General features: G+C 37.4%; 1 protein-coding gene across 2 annotated transcripts in view; it reads left to right on the forward strand.

The window, feature by feature from the left end:
* Nucleotides 1-20677, forward strand: part of Fgf14 (fibroblast growth factor 14) — a 499318-nt gene that overhangs the window by 376235 nt on the left and 102406 nt on the right. For both annotated transcript variants that reach the window (XM_090341911.1, XM_090341912.1), the window contains exons 2-3: nucleotides 5450-5560; nucleotides 11348-11451. In XM_090341911.1, the coding sequence (XP_090198037.1) occupies nucleotides 5450-5560; nucleotides 11348-11451 (215 nt within the window). The remainder of the gene's footprint in view (nucleotides 1-5449; nucleotides 5561-11347; nucleotides 11452-20677) is intronic.

Genomic DNA, 20677 nt, shown 5'->3' on the forward strand with positions numbered 1-20677 from the left:
TGCTGCTGAAATGGCTGGAACAAGGCGCTCCCTGCCTGTGGTTTTCAAGGTAGCACCAGGTCAGTTTAGGGTGGACATTGAATTTCACCCTCCATTGTAAGAGGGTCTATGGGTCCAGTTTTCTTGTGTGTAGTTTGAGTTGTCATTTTCCATATTGTCCTTACCTTACCCTTTTTCTGCTGTCTTTTGGAAGAGGTACTGGGCTTGGTTTATTTTTGTGGTTGGATTATATGACAATTTATAGCTTTGGGCAAACTATTCATCATACTATTTTCTACTCCTAGGAGTGCCAAGATCTAATTAGATCTGCCATGTTTTTCCATATATTCTAGAAAGTTGTTTCTATCCTGCTAAAATGTGTGTGTTTATAAGCTAATTGAAGAGTGACATGTAAGAATGCATATTGGTGTCCAATTAACATCAAGATTTCTGTGTATATCAATACAGTCTCTACAGTATAATACTTTGGCATATTTTCTATATAAAGTGAGGCTTATTTCACACTTTCCAACTTAAAGTAGTTGGAATTAAAATGCATATATTATTTCATGGCATGTCCTGAATTCTCCTTTCTTGAATCTGCATATTGCATGAAAAAAATATGACAGTGATTGATTTAATTGAACCGGTTTTTGAGAGAGTGTTTTAATTAATAGTGTTGGGTATTTTTCTTCAGTACCTGAAGGCGGATAGACTGATTTGCAGTTCTTTCAGTTCTGAATGCTCAGGGTAATATATTATGAGAAGGTTTTTGCTCAGATATGCTTATACATTAGCTTTCATTATTTCTATTTTAATTAATATTAGAAAGCATAGTTATTCCAGAATTTCATGTATCTCTAAAATGGTTTTAGTAAAATGAGATAATATAGTAAATAGAAAGTAAAAGAAAAATGGGAATAAAATGGAATTAAGACAAGAGGCCAAGTTATCATATTTCTTAAGGATATTGCACAAGCTTTCTTACCCCATTCATTTAATGAAAACATAAGAACATGCCTGCATGTATGCATGTTTCTCATAGTGTAATATATTTACCATTCTATATTTCAAGGCACAATTCTCACTTAGGGTGATGATCCATCTAACTATTGTCTTCACAATAGATATAGATCTGATGGTTTAACATTGTAAACTTTGTCTTGGTTGATTTCATGTTAGGTCTGCAAAGATCATTATTTTTGTCTCTGGTTTGTCTGGTCATTTTCACCACTACATCCATTTAGGAGGATAAGTGCTCTGCTATTTGCTTGCTATCTTCATTCCCTAGTTTTAGGAATTATCACCTTGAAGACAGATTTTTCGGTATGAGATTTTTCTTAAATTTCAACTTCTAGCAAAGTGTTCAGAGCTCATGTGACGGCAAGCCAGTGTCCCTCGGCGTGATGGGAAATGTTGAGTTCAGTTCCTTAAAGACCCGGTTTACTGTGGCTGCCTCAAAACGCCAAGGTCATCCGAGAGTTAAATGATCAGCAAAGTGGATTTCTTTCCCCAGTTTGTAGATAATTTTGTTTTCTTTTTAAAAGTTCATTGTTATATCTCCCAACTCTCCCATGCTCCCTGCTTAGGGAGAGCTCCCCCGACCCACTTTGCATGGCCTTAATAAATTTAATTATGGTTGTCCTTGGGGGGATTCTTCCCTGCTGTACATCGAATGGCTTCCCTAGTCGACCTCGGGCGATTTTTCTCTCATAAGGACATGAAACACTACATGGGCAAGCTCGCCCTTAGCACATGGTAGACAGACATTGAAATTTGCTGTGGAATAGTGGAGTGAGTGGTTCCTGACCCCACTCCCTCCCAGGGCTCAGTAGATCTAGGAACCTTATGGCACATAATTTGATGTTCTGTTGTTTCCATATTTTTGTTTTCTGCTATGACTATTTGGATGTGTATTTCTGGCTTTAGCGGAAAAGGTTTTGTTATATTTTTCTAGGTTTTAATATAGGAAAGAGTGATCGTAAACTATAAATAGCCACCTTGCACTATGGCTTGTTTTCTAAGTGATAAAAGCTCACAGTGAGCATTTGCCTAACTAGACACAAAAATAAACTCACACATGAAGTCTTTGACCGTTTGGACCAGTAACTATATACTAGTGTTTATTTACCATTGCTGGGACTTGAGATAGCAATACTATTTATAAGAATTCTCAGCAATAGTTAGCAGATTATGTTAAAAAATTCTGGGTTTGCATTATCAAATTAACTTTTACTTGTGAAAGAAGGACAATAATAAAATATTGATGAGTTAATATTCTTATTATCCTCACAAAATTTAATGTTTTTGGGTATTCTATTTCTTTTGCATTTATTTTCTAGTGGATATTATAATTTACATGACTATCTTCCTGCTAAATCCATTTTTTTTTGTTTCCAGCAAAGCTTCAAAGCAAGGCCTGGGTGCTGGCCTTTGCTCCACCTCCAACCCTTTTGTGTTTCATTAGAAATAGTTTGACAGACTTTCCCACCCAGGCTTGTTTTAAACTGCAATCCTCCTGTTTCAGCCTCCTGAGTAACTATGGCCACAGGCATGAGCCACTGGGGCCCAACTCATTATTCAAGGTGACTATTGCTAGCAACAGGAAAATGATGGTACCCTGACACCATTCAATCCCACCTATTTAAGTACACAGCTCCTATTTATTTAGACTCGGGAAATGGAATGACAAATGACACTACATTTTCATTTTCTTCATGAAATTTACAGTCTGTGTTGTAAGATAGATATTAATCCTGTAGTTGTACAAATAGAAATTATAATTGCGCATTAAGAAAAAAAAGGCTATCTGCTGTTTGCTGTTAGATAATAGTAACAGGTACTTGGGAGTGTTTTGTGTATTTTTCTGTATTTTTAAAATGTATTTACTTGCTTCAATATGCTACACTTTTCATGTATAAGAAATAGGCTAACCCTATCATGAGTGACATCACAAAATGTCTGAAGGGGAAAGAGTAGCAGGAGAAGGCTGCCCTTAGTTGAGACGTGAGGAGATGATCTTTGATATAGTGCAGCGTTGACCGGCCAGGACTTGGGAGTGAGGAAAACACAAGAAAGGGAGTGATGTGTGTGAATGGGTTCATACCTGCACAGGTGAGCCAGATGAGCGGATTCTGATCAGGTAAATGGTGTGGGAGATGGTGCTGTGCTTGCAAGCAACCCACTGAGACAGGGGTGAAATTCTGTGAAGGGGCTGAGTGGGCAGTGTGAGCAGGCAGAGATGATGGGGCCTGCTGCTGTGGGATATGTATATAATGTGTGGTGGTGAAGCTTCTCTGTATGATGCCAGATCTGATGCCTTAGGACAAACTGCAGGTGAGAATATCACCTCTGAGAGATAATAGGCTGGCAGTAACACAGAAAACAGAGACAGGGCGAGAGGGGTGTGAGGGAGTGAGGGAGGTATGGGGGGAGGGGTGTGGGGGAGGGCTCTTCTTCTTGCCTTGCCTGATCTGGTGGTGTACTCAACTCCTGAAGTAGGAACAAAAAATGTAGGATTACTTAAAACTTAGTGATGCCAGAACATGACAGTCTTCCAGAAAAACTGTCAATCTCTGGAAGTTTTCTGGGGTTTTCATGTCACTTCAGAAATTCTCCTGCATCAGTTTGCTTGTGTGTGCTTTTTTTTAATGTGCATGATGCCTGTGTTCAGAGCGGAGCATGCATGTGACGCAACAGGTGCAGGAAAGAGTCTTCAGTACATAGCAAGTTCATAGCCAGTAAGTCTTACCAGGCGATGGCAGGATTCAGTTCTACAGCAGCACACCATAGATTGTCATGATCTTGAGTACTTCAGGGTGAGGGATACGTGCAATCTATTCCTGATAATCTAAAGATAATTCTTTTGAAAACCCTCGTCTTTGGAAAACGTCTCATTCTGGACATGTTGATCTACACTGAGCTTGCGCAGGCATTGTGTTCCAGCAGGTGTTTCCACAACCCTCCTCTCCACGCTGTTGGACGATCAGAGAAACCCTCAATGGCTGTGCCTTTTCACACCTGAGAATGAATCAAAAGCCTGAGGGTGCTCTGTCTGAAGGAGCTCTGCCTTTGTTCCGTGTGTGTGGTTTGTGTTCACTTGTTTGTATCTGCCCAGTGACAAGGGGGCTGGGGCTCAGAGTTGAGCGGCCTCCTGCAGTGCAGGCAGGGTGCTCAGATTTGCCACCATGGTGAAAAGCTGGTTGCCATGGTGCGGAATATGAAACTCCATGTCAGATCTGCTCTTGTTGGGGATGGCCTGAGAAAAGCCACATGCCAATATTTATTTTCAATACACAGTTGGCTCTCTGGGAAGCACTGGATTATGTCGGGGGCTACGCGGTAGGAATATCAAATGAGAAATGTATGGTGTGTGACTTTCCACCTTTTGTTATCCTGACTTCCACTGGCTTCTGCCCTCACCCATCACCAACCATCAGGTGCTGTGGAAGTCGTGACTGTTATCCTACCTACTTGAAAGGCAGATGGATGCCTGAGGACCACAGCCTATGGCTCTCCTTGTTGAAAAGTTAGCTCAGGATCTTATCTGAAAAATGAATTACAAGCAAAAGAACTGGGGTCAGGGACCCAGAGGCAGGGATTGAACTAAGGTGTTCAGTCCTGATTACCGTAAGCTCAACAATGACACCAATTCAGAATCTGTGCCGCGCAATTTGTCCTTGACAATCATGTAACTTAGTAGACTTGTCTGTTTCATTTGTCTCATGTGTCGAGATTGTTGCTTTAGAGTGATTCTTTCCTCAAGGGTTAGCCTTTTGAGTTTTTAAGGTTCTTAGGCTTGTTTTTGGCTTTGTTTTGTCTCAGAGATTGAACCTGGAGATGCGCAAATGTACAGGCCATGCCTCTGGGCTCTTCTGTATAGCTCGTCATTCCTGCTTTCTTCCTGAGTTCAGAACTGGGCGCTCTCCTTCCATGTGCATCATTTCTAAACACCATAACAGGGTAGACAATGTTCTTCTAGCAGGGCTTTTTCTAAGGATATGTATCAAATGTTAACACAATTTTTTAAAACAGACTGGCTCCTCATAGTTGAGAATTGACAATTTAAATAAGAAGTGAAAGGAAACCCCTGCTTAAAAACCTTTCACATAAGTTTCTTAGTGGTACAACTTGGCAAAATTCCTGACCAGCAGTCCAGAATGCTCTCTTAGCTTGTATGAATTGCAGTTTAAATAATAATTTAATTGGCAATTTGATTTGGTCATTTTAATGAGTGACATCCGCACATAGACATTAGCTTTCATTTTGCTGTAGCTCACAGGTGGAGTTTTCTGTTCCTCTTATGTCATATGTATTTCAGGTTTGAAGATATATAGGCCAGTTTAGGTGATATAAAATCACCTACTTCTATAAAATATCCTCTTAAGAAATAAAAAGTAGCGGAAAAGAAAAAACAAATATTATGCTCTGACACCTTTTGAAGCTTACAGTCACTGTGTTTTCTTTTCAGATCCCCAGCTCAAGGGAATAGTGACCAGGTTATATTGCAGGCAAGGCTACTACTTGCAAATGCACCCAGATGGAACTCTCGATGGAACGAAGGAGGACAGCACGAATTCCAGTAAGTGACACCGATGGCCTCCAGTTAACTCAGTCCAGAAAAGACTCCTGGCTATATAAATAACCTTTAAAGACACATTGGCAAATATTTCCTTGTGCTGGTTTCTTTAAAAAATTTACACTCTAGAGTTCCATTTTAAGTTTTACTACGGTCATATGGATGGCATGGCAATATAAATGCAGAAGTAAAAGAACCCAGTGATTTCAGGCTCATTATAAATGAGGAGCTCTATCCTTTCTCTAAGATTGTCTTAGCCAGAAAAATCTGTTACTTCTAATCTCTTTGTCATAAATGTCCAATAACATTAGTGGGTCAACATATAAACAGGTATTTCTTCTGGATGTACTATTAGCTTCTGAGTGGTACCTGGGAAAATTTAGGGGATGGGAGAAACAATTTCTTTCAATGAGCAGAAGTATAACTTTAAAATTCTTTGCATTCAATCAACAAAGAGAATTATCTCCCTTAAAGAGAGGATTTGTAGACAGTGTCCCTCAAAATACATCGCATACAATGATTAACCAGGTTATATGGTAAAGTTAGGGGTAATTTATTTAAAATTATGTACATCTTCTATTATGTTAATGTCTATATACTCTTTTGATGTGTGTGTGAGTGCATACACACACACACACACACACACACACACACACACACACACACACACACACACACCAGTAATGGAGCTTATCATCAGGCCCTTAGTTTCCCCCCCCCCCCCCCCCTTAGGGCTGGTTCTACCATTTGAGCCACAGCTCCAATTCTGGCTTAGTTGATTGGGCTGGCTTCAACCTGTTGTCCTCAGATTGCAGCAGCTTGAGCAGTTGATTGCACATATGAACCAGTGACTGGCTCATACTTCTTTGTATTCAACCATTCTTTGTAGAATGTGTCTGGAAAATTTCCTGACCCAACTGTTTTTCAATCCTTTGTTCATACTGACACCTGATTCCTTTCATTTCAATATAAATTCTCACAATAGTATAGTCTTTACTGTTGTAGTCAGGGCACTTTATTAGAAGTAGTTCCAGTATTTCTTTTTAGCCATTCGTTACTTGTTATTTATTCTTCCTATGTAGAACAGAATTCCTGTACAATAAAATTTTAGGCACTTTTTATTTTAAATTCTAGTAGTGAGATTTTCACTATCAGATTCTGAGAATAGCTACTCACATAAAACACAATATATATCTATTTGTTATTTCTATGTAAACTATCAATGTTTTTTTAACCATTGCTACAGATTTGGGGTACTGCTTACAATATTCTTTAATTTTTAATTTTTTCTTTTATTTAGCTTCATTTTTCTCTTCAAGTTCTAGTCACTTATTCTGTCTCTGAATTTTTAATATGTCTTTTATCATTTTCTCAGTGGTATGTTGTTGCTTTATTTTCTCTTTATGTTTAGTAAAAGAGAAGATAAATGTCAAGTGTAGAGAGGGAAGAGGGATTTTGATTATTAAGAGCTATATCAAACTGCTATTGTTTATACTTACTGGGATTTTTTTATTAGGATGCGTATTTATTTTTAAAATCAAATACTGCAGGACTGATTTAATCAGTATAAAATTTAAAGAGCTTTAGATTTGTAGTAAAAAAAAAATCCAATTTGGGGAAGGGCAAACTTTAAAACAGCAGCCAAGTAGGAAAGGCTAGGGCAAGGGGGAAGTAGTATTTTAAAATAATTAGCACTTTAACATATTTTATTTAGAAAAGATATGTTTCTCATGATTCAAACTAAAATATATATATAATGTTTCCTTTTGCCACTAAAACCCTTTATTTCTTGGGCCCAAATGGCATTTTTGTTTAGTTATTTCTTTCAGTTGTCATGGAACTCAGAAATACATGGAGTCTGAGGTCTTAAAAGATTCTCTGATTACCTTTGGCCAGCCAGAGTCTAATTGAACATGAGAACTAGTTTCCCACAACATTTTACTGCTTGAGCTATGATGATCTGAAAGCTTTACCACACTAGATAATGTGACCATCTTACCTACTATCAGCTCATCCTTGCTGTGACGGCACTTTTTTATTTCAAAAAGTAGAAAACCATCTATAGCTAAAGGAAAATGATGTGCCATTGGACTGCTTAGAAAACTAATTTTCTTTGAAAAAAGATTTTATGAATTTTCTTTGGCATTTTGCTTTAATCTTTGAGGGCAGATTGTAGGGGTTCACACAAAGCAAATGATATACCCTTTATGTGGAGAACTGATGTCACAGTGAGAATTATCATGAAGACATTGTCTGTTAACAGCCTACCATTTTTAGAACTGAATAAACATCATGGTGTTTTTTAAGACATTAACTGCAGGTGTCAACCGTAGACACATGTGCACATATTTGGACCTGGTTATTGGAAGAATTTTAAAACAAAACTGGAAAGCTGAGATCTTGAAAGATCTTGTTTTCTCTTCCCTAAATGTCTGTGGCATTTTCTTCCAGTTCTGTATCCCTACTGGAAACCCTGGATCCCTTTTCATAGTCTATCTGCCCCATTTCCTGTCTGCAAGTCCTAAGACAGTCACTGAACCAATGCCCCTGTCTCAGAGCAGAGCACAGTCAAATCAGAGTCCCACCATAGGGCCCTGAATCCCTATGAAGGTGTCTGGCCCACAGCTTCTTTTCCTACACACTATTTTCCATATTATATGCACTGTAAACCAAAGTGGTTAGTTTTTTGGTTTTTTTTGTTGTTGTTGTTCCAGTTCAGCATTTGCAAAGTGAGATCAAAATTCTCTTTCCAGGATTCTATTCAAATTGTAGACCTATAAGATGTAATGAATATTGGCAGGATTATAGTAGATTTGTAAAAGCAATGGGAACCATTAGTGAACTCCATTTTTGTGTACAGCCACATTTTTAAATTAAAACACATCATTTCAGGATGAACTTTAAGATTGTCTTTTCCTCTAGTTAGTTAAGATAGCCTTCGGAGTCTAAGGAGAATCATTAGCAATGAAAAGATTTATTTTTATGCTTATTTATTTTAGAAAAGTATGTACTAGAAATACTGACATTTCCACACTGCCATAATACTTAAACTTAACATATTTTTCCTCAAGGGCAAGTCTTCCAAGTAGAAGCGAGATGCACATCTTAATTAGAAGATAGCCTTTCTGATTTGAGGAAGGGGTGATATCGTTATTCATAAATAACTGACATTTAAAAATAAATATAAACCAAGGATTACTTATATGCAAATAGGGAAAAATAAGGAGAAATAACCTAACACACACACGCGCACACACACACACACACACACACATACACACACACTTAAAGTCACCATATGATAACACTGAGCATCTGAACCTTCAACTCTCCATGATTTAAGACTTACATCAGAGTATGACTGTACATGGATGTACTAAAAATCAAAGCCATTCCAGCATCTCAGCCTAGATCATGGGGGTATATAAAAATGGCAGCACCATCCTACAGCAGGGCTTCAGGATGGCTGTTGTCACCTAAATTCTACTCCAGGGGATTATGATTTAATTGGTCTGATGTGGGGCCTTTCAATTTTATGAACACAGCCAGTTTTAATATTGTATCTAGAGTATCCCATAGAATAAGCAAAGCCACAGTAACATCTTTATCATTCTTCCTCCCCTGGGCTTTGTGACATTGCTTTATAACTGTCCAGAATTTGAACAGAGCAGAAAGAACGTACCATCTCAGTGAACACTCTGCGGTTGTAAGGAGCACACAAGCCGTCATCACGCTCAGCTCTGAGGGCTTCCACATGACAACGGGTCCATGGATCCTTCCCTTGTCATCGTTCGGAGAAGTATAATAGCGTATTTTATAGTCTGAGTCTCTGCCCAAATTCTGAAGAAATACTATTTGTTTTATTACGGTCAAATGTCTAAAAAAATCCTAGATTATCTTCTAGAATTTTAAACTGACTTTTGAATTATGGGCATTTTTAATGCCCATTCTAGAATTTATCTATTTCCTATACTACATTGTTTTGAGGAGAACATCTACAATTGTACCATTTGGTTTGTATGAAATATAGAGTAACTACAAACACCAGTATTATAAATATAAAAGTTGAAATAATTAGGTTAGAATAAGTTAGGTTAGATTAGTTCACATAGGTTCCATTGACAGGCAAATAATGGCATCTTTACATTAAAATTCTGTGCAAAATAGTTATTATCTTGGGGTGCCCTTTCAATACATGGTATTTAACACATGGGAGATGGTATATTTCAGTTATTACAGATAGAAGTGAACATGGTTTTCTTTCATTAAAAAAAGTGTCACTGGGCTACAAAGCAAGGCGCATCCCAGGCCTCATAATTAAAATTAAAAAATGGAAATGAACAAACAACAACCTCTTCCTCCTACGAGGTTACCATAGATCCCAGACAGCATAATGTATGTACAAAATTAGAACTAATATTTAACAACACACACAGCAACCCCAAGCATTCTTCTTGGAGTAATTCCCATAGTCATGACATGCTATTTTCCTTCCATTATTTGTGAGGTGGAGACATCTTAGGACCGTAGGAACGGTAACAAGCAATTATTGAAAGAGACAGTGTAATTTTCTTCATCCAATTATGAGAAAACATGACTGATAAAGTAGATGTTTAATTATTCACTGAAGAGACCCATAGAAGGAAGTAAAAATGGACCACAAAGTTCATGGGGTTTGTAAAGCAGAAGAATGCCCAAAGTTAAGATCTTTTACTTATATATAGTTACATCCACACCTTAGTATTTATAATGTTTGTTCTAGCCTGCTTGTATTGCTTGGAATTAGATATGTTAAGAAAATAGAGTAGGGACAGCTGATGAATCTTACAGTTCTACAACCTATAACAAAACTCAACAAAAATATAAAACACTTTTCATCCAGGATGGTGCTAGAAGATCTAGCAAACCATATGCAGGTTACACTGGTTCAAGAATGCCTTAAACATATTAAAAGTACCAATATCAGCAGCCATATTAAAGTATCAGTTATAGTATTTGTACTGTGGTCGTACACAGGAGTTGTCATTCACTGAGTTCATGAATCCCATATATCTGGATCAATTTCACGTTTTTCAACATTCTCACCCACCCCTTCCAACCCACACGTTCTCTTTAGGTTATATATGGATTTTTTTTGCCATTTAGCAAAGCAGCTTATGTGTATAGTGCATCTTTATCCGTGTCATCGCTCCCACATCGATCCTTCCCTTATATTTCTCATTTCTGTGGTATATGGAATGCATTCTTGCTTGCCTTCTCCATTTCCTCTTCTATGCCTTTCCCCTTGCTCTCTTTGCCCCACCTCCTGCAAGTATCAATTTCCGGTGCAGGTGTCTATCTTGTTCTGGGTTTTCTGGAATATTCAGAGGGTTCTGTAAAAGAAATTCCTCTAACTTCTGGCCTATAGAATGTTGTAGTGGCAAATCAAACCTAAACATTCAACAACTCAGATTCTTCTCTCAAGAATCTTCACCATGGATTTCTTCTGGAATATAATGGTGTCAGAGGCTGAGAAACAGAACTAGGCTTGGTTCTGTTTATTACCCTGCCTGTTCTTCAGAATGCTGTAGGCAAGATTGCTAAGCAGATTTACGAATTAAAGCTGATGTACTAATTGTACCCATGGGAGAAAGTTCTTCATTCTAAAGAGAATTCTGAAGTCCTTGAATTGGAACTTCTTCCCAGGAAAGGGATGATATCTCATAAATAAAAGAAATGAGAGAGAAAGAACTTGTGACACTGCTCCGCATCTTTGCACCAGTTGGTGACAGCCTGCCTTTGTGTTTCCAGCACTGTTCAACCTCATCCCAGTGGGACTGCGTGTGGTTGCTATCCAGGGCGTGAAGACAGGGCTGTACATAGCCATGAATGGAGAAGGCTACCTCTACCCATCAGTAAGTATCTGCCAGAGCTGCTGGTTCTCTCTCTCAGTATCTGTAAAACAACAACAACAAAACAAACATAAAACAACCTCATGGAGACAGCCACCGAAACCACAGCTTCTGCCTGTTGTTTCAGTTGTTCCATATTTGTTCTTTCTTTTTAAAAAATGCAATTGCTGTGTATTTATTACTCATCCATGTTTGGCCATATGAGTAGATCTGCAGAAAGAGGGCTATGTGTTTCTCATATTTTAAATGATATGTTTTTTGTCACATATCACTATGTGTCTATCATACTTCAGAGAAAATGATCCATTTTGAAAGAGCTGGTGTAAATTTTCTTCTTAACTTTCTAGTTAGAAATGCTTTGGAGAATGTCTTATACCTTAGAAAAATTGTTATCCTGTATGTCACCATTTTATTCACTTATTTTTTAATTTGCATGATGTTTGCAAATATGTGTGGGTCATGATGCAATGCTCTGATTGATACACACACTGTAGGAAGGTTTAGACAAGCTGATGGGTGTTTTACCATTTCTGTGTAGGGTAGTGTTAAAATTTATTCATCTATTTTGAGAGAGAGATTGTTCCCCATGGTCACCATTCATCATGGCTACCAGCAGGATGACGGATTGCTGACACTTGTTTGTCCAGTCTGACTGAAATTTTCCACCCTGGTAGAAGTGGGGATTGAACTCTAGGCCTCATGCTTTCATTACAAGCACTTTTCTACTTCGGCCCAATACTGTTTCTTCTTTTTATTTATTTGTTTAAAATTCTTTGCTTGAATGACCTCAAACTCACAATCCTCCTATATCTACCTACCAAATAACTGGGATCACAAGCATGTACCACTCAGCCTCGTTACTTTCTCTCTTCTATTCCTTAACTTCTCATGGCCACCTATTTAATCTGATCAATATAAATTACAGTGTTAGACTTCACATATAAGAAATATGCTATCTCATTTAGGTGGAACCTAAAACTTTATTTTTAAGAAGTATTAATATGCAGATTAATATTATAAAAGAGAGAAAAAGAGAACTCACATGACAACCACTCTAAATTCTGTGCTGCTATATGAGGTGAATGTGCAGCACGTTGAGAGTTGGAGCAAGCTAGAATTTCCTCTGCCTCATTTAGGATAAAAAAGTATAAATAAAAATTATTTTCTATAGATGACTCCCTTCAGATACAAATCAAATTTATTGATTTGACATTTTTCTGTTATTTTTTTAAACTTGACTTTTCTCCTGAGTAATCTTCAAAAGGTCTAAAACTGAACAGATAATTCATCTAGCATTTCCTCTACTTTTTATTGCTGATAATATTGCTTTTTATTGTTGGTAGTATTACCACCTTTTTGTGCTCTGTTATATATACTGTTGGGAATCTGGTTGCTTTATATTTTTGGCTACTGAGGGAAATGCTTTGTCTCTCTTTTTTAAAAAATTGTTTTGCCAGTCCTGGGCTTGAGCTCAGGGCCTGAGCACTGTCCTTAGACTTTCTCAAGGCTAGAGCTCTACCACTTGAGCCTCAGCACCACTTGCAAGGAATCAAACCCGGGTTTTCGTGCATGCTAGGCGAGCACTCTACCACTAGGCTAAACTCCTGGCCTGGGAAATGCTTTTTATATGTTTGTGTTGAAAGTGTAAATGTGTCCTTTTCTTCTTTAGGATAGAGTATGTCACCTTGAGTGTGTGTCTTAGCTTAGAATAACAATGCATTATGTTCAGCACAGTTAAACCAGTCCTGTAAGAAGCCAGGAAGGCAGTTCCTTGCTTGTCCAGTTTCCAGCGCTTAAACATGTTTTTCCTATCCAGGAATCAGATCTCATGAGGTAACAGTGGGGGAGCCCATTGACTCCAAATGTGTACTAGCAGAAGCCTCAGCCTTCATATTGTCCTCTACTGATTGTCTTGGTACTTGACTGCCATCCTCCCATGGGGTGATTTGAAACCTTCCCATCTTTTGGAGTTGAATCCTGCCTGGGTGGGGCCATCTATTCCTTACTCAACCTCCAGGTAAAAGAACCTAGATCAAAACCAAAAGGAATTCCACTTAACATTCCTAGCTAAACTGCTGTTTACATGTACTAAAATCTGACCTTATAATAATTTAATGAAATATATTTTCCCACAGTTTTTCATAAATTATTAAGAACCTACAGAGCACACTATAGTCATTTGTTTCTTATACAGTTGTATAAGGAACAAATAATGTATCAATATATATCCAGCACTGTTCTAGGCATGCATTATCTCCTTTAATTCTCCCAACAGCCTTTATAAGCAAATACAATTTAAATGAGGTCACTGGTGTACAGACAGCAAAGTCTTCTCCAAATCACCCAGGTAGCAGACAGAAAAGGATAGTACTTGAGCAGAGTTGGTTTGACTCATTAGCCTAACTGCATGACTGTACTATTGTTACGCGCCAGACATTTTTTCATAATATGATCTCGCACTTATTCTAACAAGATGCTGCAAACACACCATGATGTAATTAAAACCTTCAGGGTAGACTTACTTGGGGAATAGATTTCATTTCAGGGCAGTTGCTCAGAAACATGAAGTGAAATATAATGTGTCCTATGGAGATTTTCAAATTAAAAACTGAAAATCACAAAAGAAAGTATTCGTTTGGGGTAAGTTTGATCGTACATAATGTGTACTTACCATTCTTGAACTTGATTACATTTAACATTTAAGTTTTAAAATTTTCAAGTCATGGCAAACATTGTTAAATCACTTACGTCAACTTGAACTGAGTTCCCAAAATGATAACTTTTACTAAGATAGTGAAAGAAGGTTTAGTCTTAAAAAGTAAGCAACCTAGGGGCCAGGAATTTGATCTAGTGGTAGAGTGCTTGACTAGCATGCATGAAGACCTGGGTTCAATTCTTCGGTACCATATACATAGAAAAAGCCAGAAATGATGCTGTGGCTCAAGTGACAGAGTGCTAGCCTCGAGGAAAAAGCCCAAGGACAGTGCTCAGGCCCTGGGTTCAATCCCCAGGACTGGCAAAAAAAAAAAAAAGAAAAAGAAAAGAAAAAGTAAGCAACCTGCTCTAAACATGTCCGCACTAATAAAGATTAACTTACTGTGTTTTGTGGCATTCACTAGTATCTAATAGGTGACAAATTCATTGGAAATCAATAAGTTTAGGATGTAGGCAGTAACAACAAGTCATTCAAATGAACTCTGTTCAATGCAAATTATACCAGAGATTTACTTCCTATTTCAAGAAGCAACACTTATAATCCCTTGCTATCCAAATAAAGATATTCAGTGTGGTAGATAATTCTGCCTTAGGACAAATGAGAAAATGATCTTGACTGAGATGTCAATAATTGCTTTTTTCCACTGCTGAAGGCATTTGTTGTTAGCTATAGAATTTTTTCTTCAATATAACAATAGTTGTTTCTGTTGTGGCCATACAATTACAATATGTGACTTAACACATGTCTCAGGAGATTTAGCACCATATGTAAAGCATTTGTTTGAAGGTATAATACAAGCTGTAAGACCACAGAACAAAAACTGATAACATTTTTGCAAGTATTAGCTAAAAGTAGTGTTTAAGGAAAAATGTGTTTTAATGAACTGTAAACTATGTACTGTGTAGAAGGTAATGCTGAAGGCTTCATATTGTATGTTTTGTTCCACACTGCTTCTGAGTTTGAAGGAAAAACAAAATACCCCACAAGTGGTCAAAGGTTGCAAATAAAATTTGAACCACTACAGAAAATCTTGGCACACAAGAAAATATCAACTTGCAGCGATTAGCAAGGAGTAGTTAAGTCAGTTGTGTGTCTGGTGAGAGGAAGAGAGAGAAACAGTGAGAAAGAAAAAGAAAGACAGGTAAAGAGAAGACACAAAGGTAACTGGTGTAATAAATCAAACCTAATGTTTGTTTAGAAAAACTAGTTTCTCAATCCATAACCAGGATTTTTGTGACAATAGTTCCATATTTCTGGATCTGTTTCCTCATCTGATATGGTGCACAGCATTCATGGAATACTGAAATTAATTTAAAGACTTAAAATTCTGATTTTAGTCGCATGCATTTTTCTAAAAGATGAGGGATAGGTTTTATATGAAGTACATAATGATTCATTTTTCATGATTTGTTGCAGCCTGGCATTCATAAGGTTTTCATATTATCCTTATGGGCATTATTATAAATGTTTCTATTACTCACACACTAGTGAGTGCTAGTGTTTTCAGGAAGTTAAAGTCTTATCCACATCTCCACAACAGTTATTATGAAGGAAGAAAAAAGAGATCATTTTTATGGATTTTTCTTTTTAATAAAGGAAATGAATTGGTTCAGTGCTTCGCAAGTATCAGGGCTCCTGGGAACCTTGTGGGAAGCCAGGTAAAATGAAGATTCCTAGGTCAGACTCTAGATATTTCAGTTCAGTGGATCTTCTGGGAGGGCCTAGGTATCTACACTTTAATAAGTGTCATCCTGCCATGCTCCCTCAAGGGATGCTCAAGTTGGTATTGCAGCCATCAGTCACCACACAGGATTGCAGTGGGCCATGGGACTGGGAGAGGGTTGCGAGAGGCGGGGTGAGGGGGAGAGATACAGTGGTGATGGCAGGTACAATCTTCGGATGGGATGTGCCTCCTCTGTGTGTCCAGAGAGGAAAAACCACGTTTTTAAATTGATAGAGGAAGACACCAAGTTCACTGGCTCATGCATATGCATGACAACTTTGTGGGTGGGAAGCTACCCTCGAATTAAGGGATGTGAAGCATGTGAGAGACCTGTGAATATGTGCATTGCTTGTAGGAAGAACTCTTTGGCTGCCTGGATATGGAGGTGACAGAGTTAATAATCACTCTTGTGTGACTGGCTCAGAATTATTTGTGTTTTGGAGTCCTCACACCACTGAGGCTAGCACATTCATCTATGTCAGTTGAGTTTGCTAGAGTTTTCTCTGTGATGGTTTTGCGTTCAGAAGTCTATGTGCCTTCTTTCTGAGAACAGGTTTACCTGTGAGTTAGCTGCCAGGCTCACTAGAGCCCCAGGTTACTAGCAAGCGCTTTCCTCCATGCAGCTCCAGGCATTCAGAGTTCTACATCTCACTCACTTGGAAGCTGGAAACAAAAACTACTTAAAACTTCACAAAAATATTTTAAACTACTCCTGTCTGGAGGAAGAATTGCCACCATCTTTCTTGAATAACCAGTCTGTTCTTCATATATTCCACAGTAACCACTGGCAAAAATGTTCTCTCGCCAATCATTTTCATTGTTTCTTTCTCTGTTTGACCGTGCTGATTTTATTTTGATGTGTAGAAGAACAATGAGAACTTATTAGACTGCAAATACTGGCCACCTTGTCATTGCATATTATCTATAACCAACATTGACGTAGGACATGACACAACCTAAAGAAATACTGTATCAAAGACAAATACAGAGAACTCACAGTAAACATAGATTCTCTCCCATGATCATTGCCTTCTAACAGTGGAAAAATGGACTCTGAACCTAGGATTTCATTTAATATTGCTCATTGCTTCCAAGATCATACATTCAGTTTTGAGCTCAATTTCATAGGAAGGTACATAATGCACTCTAAACAGGACATAGTAGATCCCATAAGAGTGTTATCAAAAGCTAGATACTGGTTTTCAGATCTGACCACCGGTCTATTAAGTACAGAGAGCTGAGTCACACATTCTTGTGTGTGTCCCAGCCCAGGCAATGGCATAATTGGTTGCTATTTGCTGTTCCAATAGCGGTAGAGACTGAATGGGAACAAGATATTCCTGTCAGCTTTTAGAATCACTGTATTTTTGTTCTCTGACAAGATGGAGATATGTGATTTGGTCATTAATAACGACTCATGGCCATTATTTATCAGAATGGTCCTGTGATCAAATAAGCAACATTATTCTATTTTACTTCTAAGCTGGTACACCTAGTACCTAAGTTTACCAACCTAATAAACAGTTAAGTACCAGTGGATGTCAGGAGAGAAGTACTCGCTAATAGAACAAATTAACTATGGGTGCCTTTTCTGAAAGTGCAAAGCAAAGCTTTGAATGTGAACGTCTCCAATTACCTCATCTGTCCATTGCCCACGGACTAGCCCTAAAATTATGTCAACAGCGCATGTTCATACTTACTGTGTGTCATAGCGGTAAATGTTATGGGTTGAGTATATTTCCTCATTGGGCTGTAATTCAAACCTATCATTGAGGATATCAGTGTACCTCTTGCCTACAGATGATGAAGTAATTGACGTGATTTTTTTAATCAATTAATTACTTAGATTCTAGAAATTCTAATGACAAAACTAATGTTTAAACTGTTCAAAAGTTTTCTAGACTATTTTCACCTGCAGACCAGGTTAAAGGCGTTTTTTAACGTGTATAGAAAAATAAAGTCTAATGTGAAATAGCATATTAAAGGGAAGAATTATTAAGAAATGGTCCCACAGGTGTTATAAATGGATTAGTTTTTTTTTCCTAATGCAGTCTGAGTCACTTGAAATACTATTATATAGAGTTAGTTAGCAAAGTCAAATGATCATCTAAGAGAAATGAGCCTTTATTTAATTCAAAATATATTACACAAGGAGGTGGAGCAGGAAAGATCATTACCCTGGGAAAAAGTTCCTTTGTGTTTACCTTAAAAACGATCAAACACTGTGGAAGAATTTGAATGATGACTAAAGTTCATATTAATTTTTATGCATCATTTGTGTAATAACAACTAGGGAAGAAAGAAAACCCATGTCAACAAAACATAAATGTTTTTAGTGCACAATAGGTCTTAGCACACTTTGGTGAGCTAATTAGAGTGCTGTTTTTATTTTTTTTAATTTTATTGACGGGATAATGTAGAGAGGGTTTACAGTTACATTCGTCAGGTAGTAGGTACATTACTTCTCGCATATTGATACCCCTTTCTCATGTTTTTGTCCCCATTTACTTTCCCCCACCCCTTCCCAATCATCTTGTTTTCCTCCCTTCCCTTCCCTATTTCAAATAAATAAATGTACATACAATATACCAGGTAACAAAGTCAGTTACAGTAACCACATGAGATTAACCATAAGGAAAAAAGGAGAAATTTGCCCTTATTCTATATCTGATAGTCAGTCCTTCAGGCCAGCTACAATGCCTCAGAATTATGAAATCACTAGCTATCCCAACCACAGTATAATGCTATTCCAAAAGCTTTTATGAATAGTAACTTCACTGAAGATTGTGTACCTAACAGTTATGAGGGGAACTGACCAATGCATCACTTAATTTCAATGATCAGATATTTCAATCATTTCCCAGCCATCTGCTGATGGATCACTCATCTTGCAAATGATTCATGTATACAAATTGACACACCGTTAGATGGTAAACATTCTACCAAAAAGGGCTGTTAAACTGTGTTCAGGAGCCATTTTCTGTTTTAACTATTGATGTTAGAGAAATGCTTAGAGAAGTTACTGTGAAATAATTTTTGCCTTTGTAATATTGTTAGATTGTATTATCAGGCGAATGTACCATTGAGGTAGTGATAATAAGAACAGCAAGGTAAAGATGAAGTAACATAGCATTTAAGCTTGACAAGTGTAATGGAAACTAAAGCCCTGGAGACATTTTGATATATGGGTAAATTATTCTTAATTGTACTTCAGAGGGAGCTTTATAACCTGAAGGAAACATACTTACATTTTCACTAGGGAAAAGTGGAGTTATTGTATTACATGAGAATATATTTATGTATGTTTTTATTTTTATTTATTTATCTTTGCCAGTCCTGGGGCTTGAACCCAGGGCCTGGGCACTTTTACTCAAGGTTAGCACTCTACCACTTGAGCCACAGCATCACTTCCAGCTTTTTCTGAGTATGTGGTACCGAGGAATCAAACCCAATGTTTCGTGCATGCTTTTTAGCACTCAACCACTAGGCTACACTCCCAGCCCTTGTGTATGTTTTTATAATCATAAACTACTAAGGCATAATCTTTTCTATATAATGATCAGGATATGCATTCTGCTATGTATACGTACGTATTTTTTACTTAGTCTCATTTATGAAGTCCTAGGAAAAGAAAACCTATCTTGAAGGCTTTGGTATAAAATTTGTAACCTATAACACATTTTTTTGTATTTCATTAGTCTTTTAGAACTGGGATTTTCTAGGTGGACAGGTTTAAGGGGGGCGGGAAAGTAGCTGGCTCATAAAACTGCATGCTCAGTAAACAGAACACAGAAGAATACATGTTTCGTAGACATGGCACACTGTATCAAGAGTGAAAGACAAAGGCCATATTATCAGCTAAGGAGATGCAAAGAAGACATTTGATAAAACTCAAAACCTTTCAGGTTAAAAGTGCTGAACCAATTATGTATGAGCATATCCTTCAACCCAATATAGAAAGCTGCATATCCCAAGCCAGCAGATAACATACAAATGGGAAAGTACTGAATGCCTTCTCTCTCAAATCTGGAACAAGACAAGAATATCCACTTTATAACTTCTATTGGGTATAGTAATAAATATAGTAGCCAGGACAAGAGATAAGAGCAAAATTAGAAATGAGCTGATCTTCCATGTAGGAATCCACAATGATTCCACCAAAAAGCTGTATTAGGAAAGGAAAGAATCTTAGCATATATGTCAGGCCACAAAATCGACATCTAAAAATCAAGAGCATTGTTATTCATCAATAGGAAAAATTCTAAACATTCAGAAAGACAATCCTGTTTACAAGGTCTATAAGGGAAACAAACAAAAAACTTACCAGGAAAACTATAAAATACAGAAGAAACCATAGAACACATTCAAAAATGGAAAGCCATCCTCAGTTTCTGGACTAGAACAATCAATATTATTAAATTTCCCTGATGCTCAAAGTGATCTATAGCTTCCATGAAATTTCTATGAAAATGTGAATGACATGATTCACAGCCTTAGGAAAGATTAAAATTTGTCTTGGCTCACACAAAACTGTGAATGGAAAATGTAGTCATAATAAAAAATGACCAAAGCAGAAAACATTGTGGTAGTTGACTACCAAGTATATTATAACACAATACAAATCAAAACAGTATCGCATGACATAGAAATAGACACACAGACTAGAGGAACAAAATGTTCCATAACACATACAGCTAAAGGATTTTCAACAAATGTGGTAAGGTTATGCACTATAAAGAAGACAGTATTTTCAATAAATTGTGCTGAATATTGGATATCCATGTGAGAAC

Source organism: Megascapheus bottae, chromosome 11, assembly GCF_031878675.1.
Source record: "Megascapheus bottae isolate mThoBot1 chromosome 11, mThoBot2.hap1, whole genome shotgun sequence".
In the NCBI taxonomy this organism is placed as follows: Eukaryota; Metazoa; Chordata; class Mammalia; order Rodentia; family Geomyidae; genus Megascapheus; species Megascapheus bottae.